Raw genomic sequence first — 8183 nt, 5'->3', positions numbered from 1 at the left:
CAGCATCATACTCTTCTCTTTCTGATGTAGCTTGTGACTAATAAGTTCTTTTTATTTTCTGTGCTGTAAAGAAACCTTTCACTAGTGAGATCCTTTTCTAAGACTTACCAGTGCAATGCATTTGCTCATAAGATGAAATCTTGTTTCCCTTCTCTTTTTTTCTTCTTCTGTGCTTACCACTTGGACAATTTGTCCCAAGTAGCACAGCCTCTTTCACCATTATAAATCTAACCTGTGGATAATGAAGTGAAAAATGAGCTTGTGGTTAGACAATAAAAAGTAGTTATAAAAATTTTGCACTTTGTGTTATAGAAAGCTAAAGCAGGAAATAAACTTATGAAAGTAAATAATAATTTAATTTGCCTCTTTCACGTGAGGGAGGTACTCTGAATTTGGTAGAAGTATGGTATATGTTTAAAAAAAAAAAAAAAAAATTGAAGGAGATCAAAAAATCCCCTTGAGACATTCATATAAAAGTCTTGCTGCTAATTAGAAACAGCCATAATTATTCAGCAGAAACACTGATTCATCACTGAAAAGATTTTGTATTAATTAATATTCATGATTTTGATAGTGGAAATCTGGTAGACAAACAGAAGGGTTAGAAGAAGAAGGAATCACCTGTGACTTGTCACTTATCAGTTGCATCCAGAGAATGTGTTTGTCCTAAAAAGAACCATTTCATAAAGACTAATAGTTTACATCATTTCCTTTCATTTTCTAAACAACAGATGCTAGTGCAGTACAACAGATGCCAGTGCAGTATAGCTAGGGAAAGACTTGCTTACACTTCTTCTAGTGTTTTAGAGTCAGTCTTCTTCCAGCGAAAACTAGAACAGGTATTGATTCTCAATTTATATTTTTCAAATTTAAATGGAGAATGAACACATGCCCTGTATAGTAATTGAGCTGGAGAGGCATTTAACATCCAAAGTATTGATTAGCATTTGCTTGCTTATGCACCATTGATTGTGAACCGCAGTTAAGTCTTCTTTTTCTGAAACACTCAGGTTTCATTCTGTATGATGTTAGGACTTGCATACTAATAACTGTGCAATAATGATTTTTTGCTGTCTTTATCAAACACGCATACCATTTGCAAAGCAAAAGGTTTTCCATTTTGTCATTCTTACAGTGCTTTAAAAGGATAATATTATCTTTTATTTCATTTGGTTTGTTTTTTTTTTTTAAAGAAATAACTGAATTTAATGTGATTGCACATTAAATGTGATTGCACAGACCTGTGCTGGCATCAGGTCTAAAGAAAATAAAAAGCATGTGCTGAGGTTGTACCTTCATGCTACAATCAGGACTAGAAGGCGTCAGTTGCTATCCATGTAAATGATAGCGAGTGAGCTGTGAACCATTTATCAGTATGATCTCAGAAGTTAGGTTAGAAGTGAGCAAGTACAGCCACTTGAAGAACATAATAAACTGCACCCTGGTAGTCTCACGAAATATTAGGTAAAAAAAAAAGGTAAAGAAAAAAAAGGTGCTGCCTCAGTACTGATACTTTTACAGATAATACAGCAACAGGAAATATTTAGAGATGCGCTGCTCTCAGATACAAGGTTGATTCAGATATTTTTCTAGTGTTTTCTTTGGTTACAGTTCCAGTAAGTGGTGTTTGTTGTATCAACCTGAATGTGATATTTTTCACTGGCAGATAATTGTGATGATCAGTTGGTGTCTGCTTTGCCTCAGTCATCGTTCAGCAGTTCATCAGAGCTGTCTAGCAGTCACAGCCCTGGATTTGCAAGGCTTAATCGAAGAGAGGGTGAGTGCATTTTATTGGTTGATTGATGTTATTTTTTTACAAGGGTTTTTTAAGCATTTTTGTACCTGTGCATAATGTTGAAATGATACATAGTAAACATATTCTGGATTATTGGGCCTGGGGAGAGTTATGTTTGTTGTTTTAAAGAGAATGGGAAGGTAAAACAGTCTCAAAGAATTCACCTTGCCATCTACACTAAGTTTTTCGTGGTAAAATTATACGTTAAGACACTTGTGAACATTTTACTAATTTTAGTGTACAGGATTCATCCTGACTGAAACCAAAATCTTCATGTGATTTTCCAACATCAAATGTAGACAGCTTTGGACATATACTTGTGCCTATTCATAAAACAAAATTTAAATTAATTTTTTTTCTTAACAAGACAATAATAACATAAATAATCTCTTTTCTCTTAGAGGACAAATAGAAGCACAAACATATGAATGTCACTGTATGTCATTCTCTAAGGAAATAAGGCCAAATGCAGATTCCATTTGGAAAGACGGGACCAGATATTCAGGAAATATTTTCGAGAAACTGTTTTCTCTTTTTCCTGGAAATTTAAAATATTGTTTATTCTAATTTTATTTCTTCACTGAGCCTATTATTTTATTATGCTTATTCACTGACACTGTGGCAAACTACATAATGGCATATGGTCCAAATTTTTACTAAAGTGAAGGAAACTTGCCTGTTAGAGGTATAACATAAATAATAGCCTACATAAATCTTCTGAAAGCTCTGTATAATTTCTAATTTTCTTTGCTATAGTAATTGAACATACATTTTCAGTCTTTTTGGTCAATTATGGGACATTTTCTTTTGTTAAATGCAATTAAACTTTGATAGCATTATTTTTGTCTTTTCTGACGTAGCTAAAAGGTTTAAACACTTGGGTATATGTCAGAAGATCTGGAGATTACCCATTTTAGCTGAAGTTTAGTGATAACTCAAATCTTATATTTTGTGTCAAGGATACTGTAGGAATAAAAAATGATTAATTTCTTCTAATTACTGTAAACATGTTTTCTGTTCCTAATGACAACAGTCTCATTACACTTTCTGTGTGAAGGACATCTATTCTGAAGCTTTTTGACAGTATCTGTTAGATTATATAAAATCTGTCAAACAAAAATTAATTTAAACTGTCAAGACATATCACATTAGACTTTGTGCTGTTTGTGGCCTATTTGTAATAAGTAATTATATTCGAAAGTCATGTTAAAAAATACATGTAAGTACATTGAACATTAAAAAGATAAAAATTAACTTTGAAATACCGAGAAATCTCAGTCATCAGCCTCATTAGGCAAGTATCCAGGAGCTCAGTCATTCCTGTCAATAACATACTTAAGGCACTTTTTCTTCTTTTTTTTCCCCCAGTATAGCAGCAAGGTTCTTGGTCTTAACATCACAGTGCTAATGCTAAGGAGGAATAAATACCTTTAGGACGGATTTTATTAAATGTAGCAATATGGTGTTATTGGTAAACAAAATCCCACTTGTTGACATACCTAAAAATAACACTCTGTTTTAAAATTATGGCTTTAAAAACAGCTAAAGTCTGGGTTGAAATGAAATCAGTTTAGATATCCAAGAGCATATGTTACTGTTTCAAATCATCTTTGTCTCGTGTTTGTAAACCATCCATGATCCACAGTGTAGTCTAAATTCAAAGAAGTTATGAAGCCTAACTTCCCACCTATTGGTAAGCTGTCTGACAACCTGAGCATGCAGTGGCTGGAGCTGCTATACAGGCTTGTGGAAGAAGGAGCTTCTATGGACACTGACTTCTGTTTAATTATTACCCACGAGGAAGCAAGAAAGAAACTGATTCAAAGGTGCAGTCCTGGGAGACCTCACTGAAATATTGTGTCTTAAGTCACAATCTAATCTTAATAATTCAGGATTAATACAGACAATGAGAACCATGCTGGTTATTTAGAGCCATTCAAATGCATCCAGTTCCCCTCATATATTTAATTTTTATATTTTATATCAATGTATGTAATTGATAATTATGTAAATTAAATCTTAAGAATACTTTGCACTGCTAAAAGCATTTTCATTCTTGGATCTCCATGATTTACTGGAACATTTGCTATGTACTGATAGATAGAAATTCTATAGTGAAGAAGGAATATCCCAATCTATTTCATTATCCTAGTGTACAAATTTGATAAGCATGAACTTCTGTTTTGAATGAAGTTGTGATATTAAAGTATATATTATGGAAGAACTTGCCTTAATTTGAAGTAACACATGCTCTTAAAATCTTAACCAACACATGAGTTCTCATCAAACAGTATATTGGTCTTCCCAAAAATGTACATTTAAAAACCTTTTCCATTTGGTTCTTTTCATGTGCTATGAAGTTGTTTGTACCATGTTAGCATGCATTTTTTAGATTTCTCATTTTCTTCACATTGCCCTGTAGTGTGTGAACACATTGAAATGCTCATAGCTTTACAACTGGTATCTTTCCATCTCATGTAGATACAAAGAAGCAAGTTGCCTAATTAGAAGATTGCTAGCTCTCTGCCTTCTCATTCTGTGTACCTCAGGTTCACAGTACTCAACAGGGTACAGATTTGAATGTCTTACTCATTTGTCACGTTCAAATGTTTTGTTGGTTTAATAACTTATGACGAGACTGTTTGGTTAGGTACCTTTTTGCTCATTCAGACATAATTCTATAGAATTGTGTAGATGAGGTGAGATGAAAAATGTCTTCAGTCTTCAATAAATTAATCTTAAATAAATTAGTCTTAACTTTTTTTTTTTTTTTTTTGGTGAGAGTAGAGACTCAGTACTCACTATGGAACAAGGAATACCTTTTCTGTACTGAATCTGTATTTAACTCTTTTCTGTGAATTCAAGGGAAAAGTATTTAACTCTTTTCTGTGAATTTTCAAGGGAAAACCTGACTATATTTGTAGGTGTATATATACGAAAGTGTTATTTGGGTGGAACAAAGTCAGTCATCATACATACGTGGTTATAAACAAATGGGTTTAGTCACATAAAAAATTGTCAAACTATATAGACTGGAAAAAAGACCTGTTATTAGGAGAATATGACTTGGATTGCTGTGTTGTCAGTGATCTCATGGAAGCAATGAACACATCATTACAGTTTCAAAATAAATTGTCTTATCTTTGTAAATGTGTTTGCCTTTAATATAGATAATTCTCTACTTTGAATAAAGCCAAATCATTTATTCAGGCAAAGTTAGTGTTTAGAAGTGATTGTGACCCTCTAACATTCAATTTAGACAAGCAGATTTTGGTCCTAGTACAATAATATACTTGGTTTTTAAAATGACAAAATTATGGAAAATTGAACACAATTTAGACAGGAAAAAATACAGTGTTTTTACACAGATTACTTAGGAGTCAAATTGTTGTCATTTATCAGTAAAGAAGTAAGACAAATATGTATATAAACTTACACTGTTTCAATTGGCAAAGAAAAGGTAGAAATTAGCAGGAAGTTTATCAGGAATGTGGGAAGTTGCACTGAAAGGGGGAATAGTTCTTTAACCATATAGCTTTGTGTTTACTAAATGTAGAAAATTAACAGGAAAAGTTAAAGGGATTGAGGAGAGAACGCTATAGTTTAATAAAAAGTACAGTATGGCGTTTAAATGAAGATGTAATAAAAATGGTGACAGCAGAGAGTAAAACAGCTAACTTATGTTTCAGCTCTCTGTAAAGGAAAAAGATAATGTGAACTACATAATGACAAAAAAGTTTTTTCAGTCCATTAGCACCTAAGGAAAGTGATAACATCTAGGAATAACTTGTTAAATGTTCTTCAAACTTTTAATTATTATTATTGTATTGGTTTCCTGAAGCTTTGCAAATATTCAATACTCAAGCACAGCCAATGAATACTGCTGCTAACTGGTAAAGTAGTTACTCTGACATCAGCTCTGCTTGCAATAACTGAAAAGTAGATAGAAGAGTCAAGTAACAAGAGCTAAGTAAAAAAACCAAACACTAATATCAGTCAAATATTTTTAATGGAAAAATAGATCTTATAAAACCCTGATTTAATTATTTAAGGTTAGGTTAGTGGACATAAATGCAGGGGTTTATTGTATGTGGAATTTGACTTTTGGCCTAATGTTGCATGACTTCCTAATTTTAAATAATAGCACAATATCAATACAGACCAAATTAAATGTATTAAGATCTAGCTGGTTGATCTCAAAAAGCATTTATCCTTACTTTATAAAGGTGTTTCCACAGAAGTTCATAGGAAACTCTAAGGCAAACTCTGTTCAATACTTTTGTTGACTGTATACAAGTAAACACAAATCATTTATGATGAAATGCGTAAATGACATGAAGATTGGTGAAATAGTAAATAACCATGGCAAAGCAATTATGCAGAGATATGGTAATCAATTTACCTATTGAAATAAGCACTTTAACAGGGTCAGTTGTAAAGTGTTTAGAGGAAAGAACGGAGGTCATACTTATCAAATAGGAACTGTATCCTACAAAGCTGTGACTCTGAAATTAATCGGGGAGTTGAGCTTAATTAGCAATTCACCATTAGCATGTTATCTAGCAAAAAGAAGTAATGAAACTTTTGTATATACAAACAGAAGGAGTTCTTACTGTCCATATAGCTATATACCTTACCACTGAACTGTGTTGTAAATTCCGGATCCTGAAAGCCTTGTTGAAAAACCAGGCTGTTTTTCTATGCCGGTTCCACCACTGTGAATAGGTGTTTAGGAGGGCTGCTTTTTTTTTAATGTATCTTTCCACAGGAGGCTAAAAGAAACAAAAGGAAAAAGAAAAAAAAACCCACCCCAAAACTAAACAAGAGAAGAAACAAAGAACATCTTGGTTAAGCTCTCAGATCTGTAAAAGGCTTGAAAAAGCCAGGTGGGGACAGAAGCATTTAAGGATTTGTATGTCTTAAAAGTAGACACTTTGTCAAGGAGAGTCCTTAATTAGCAATTCACCATTAGCATGTTATCTAGCAAAAAGAAGTAATGAAACTTTTGTATATACAAACAGAAGGAGTTCTTACTGTCCATATAGCTATATACCTTACCACTGAACTGTGTTGTAAATTCCGGATCCTGAAAGCCTTGTTGAAAAACCAGGCTGTTTTTCTATGCCGGTTCCACCACTGTGAATAGGTGTTTAGGAGGGCTGCTTTTTTTTTAATGTATCTTTCCACAGGAGGCTAAAAGAAACAAAAGGAAAAAGAAAAAAAAACCCACCCCAAAACTAAACAAGAGAAGAAACAAAGAACATCTTGGTTAAGCTCTCAGATCTGTAAAAGGCTTGAAAAAGCCAGGTGGGGACAGAAGCATTTAAGGATTTGTATGTCTTAAAAGTAGACACTTTGTCCAAAGGAGAGTCCTTTTTTTTTTTTTTTCCATAAATAGATAGGTAAAACACACTTCTTTAGAGGGAGAAATGAGGCATCCCAAAAGAAGGGAAAAAATGGCCAGCATGCAGAGCATGCCTACTAGGACTAGTGATAGGAACCATAAGTACCAATATCTAACCTGGGCCATCAAGGATGTGTCTCTGTCCACTGTTTGCCAATAATTTTCATGATGAGTAGTCAGCTGAAGTTTGGCAGCTGTAGTTTGGCACTACAGACGGTTTGCTTCGTCTGTAAATATAGAAGGTTTCTTGACATATCTCCAAACCATGACCTGTGGAAGAGCCCTCTACCACAGAGGGAGAAGGTTGTGTCATTGTTGAGGTCAGGGTTTTCTGGTTTTGCCTGCAGTGGGATCAGTATTTCATGCTGGTTGTACACACACAGAGTCCTTTCATTCACCATTCCAATTCCACTGGAAAAGATTTATTAATATGGCTCTGAACCATTATACCCAAGAATGCGGGCCTTCTTTTGCGTTAATGAACTTTTGCAATTTTACAGGTAAAAAACTCAGAAGTTTTTTACTTACTGAGTTAAAAAACTCAGTATGTCTACAAGAGTACACATACCCATGGAAGAGCCTTGATATTTGGGCACCTAAATGAGCTAGATGGGGATTTGCCCCATATTCACACACAATTACTTGATTAGAATACAACAGAAGAAAATAGAAGAAATTTGAAAATAGAAGTTGTTAAGTAGCCAAAAAATTTGGTTTACCACTTTCTCTTTCCCTGAAGTAGAAAGAAACCTATGTATTTTAATTACACTGCCAGCTTACATTGCCAGATTTTCAGAAGAGGCCTGGAAACTTGAATGAGTTGACAGCTACCAGATCTGGTTTTTCTTTGGTGTGTATATGGAGCTTCTTTGTCTTTTTCATTAAACTTTACCCTACAATTTCACTGAATATCACATACATCTTATTGCACTTCTTATAGTACAAAGAACATTTAAAGGATAGTTTATTCAATAGTTCTTTTTT

At 33.7% G+C, this 8183-nt stretch overlaps 1 protein-coding gene across 1 annotated transcript in view; it reads left to right on the top strand.

Moving 5' to 3' along the window:
- The first annotated feature begins 1549 nt into the window (after nt 1-1549).
- Nucleotides 1550-8183, top strand: part of LOC103893554 (contactin-associated protein-like 4) — a 203461-nt gene continuing 196827 nt past the window's right edge. Inside the window, exons 1-2 of the mRNA XM_019470308.1 lie at nt 1550-1571; nt 1667-1777. Coding sequence (XP_019325853.1) covers nt 1550-1571; nt 1667-1777 — 133 coding nt within the window. The remainder of the gene's footprint in view (nt 1572-1666; nt 1778-8183) is intronic.

The sequence above is a fragment of the Aptenodytes forsteri genome, unplaced genomic scaffold (assembly GCF_000699145.1).
Source record: "Aptenodytes forsteri isolate BGI_AS27 unplaced genomic scaffold, ASM69914v1 Scaffold42, whole genome shotgun sequence".
Lineage (NCBI taxonomy): Eukaryota > Metazoa > Chordata > Aves > Sphenisciformes > Spheniscidae > Aptenodytes > Aptenodytes forsteri.
Note: the sequence above shows the minus strand (reverse complement) of the source record. Positions and strands in the feature narration are given on the sequence as shown.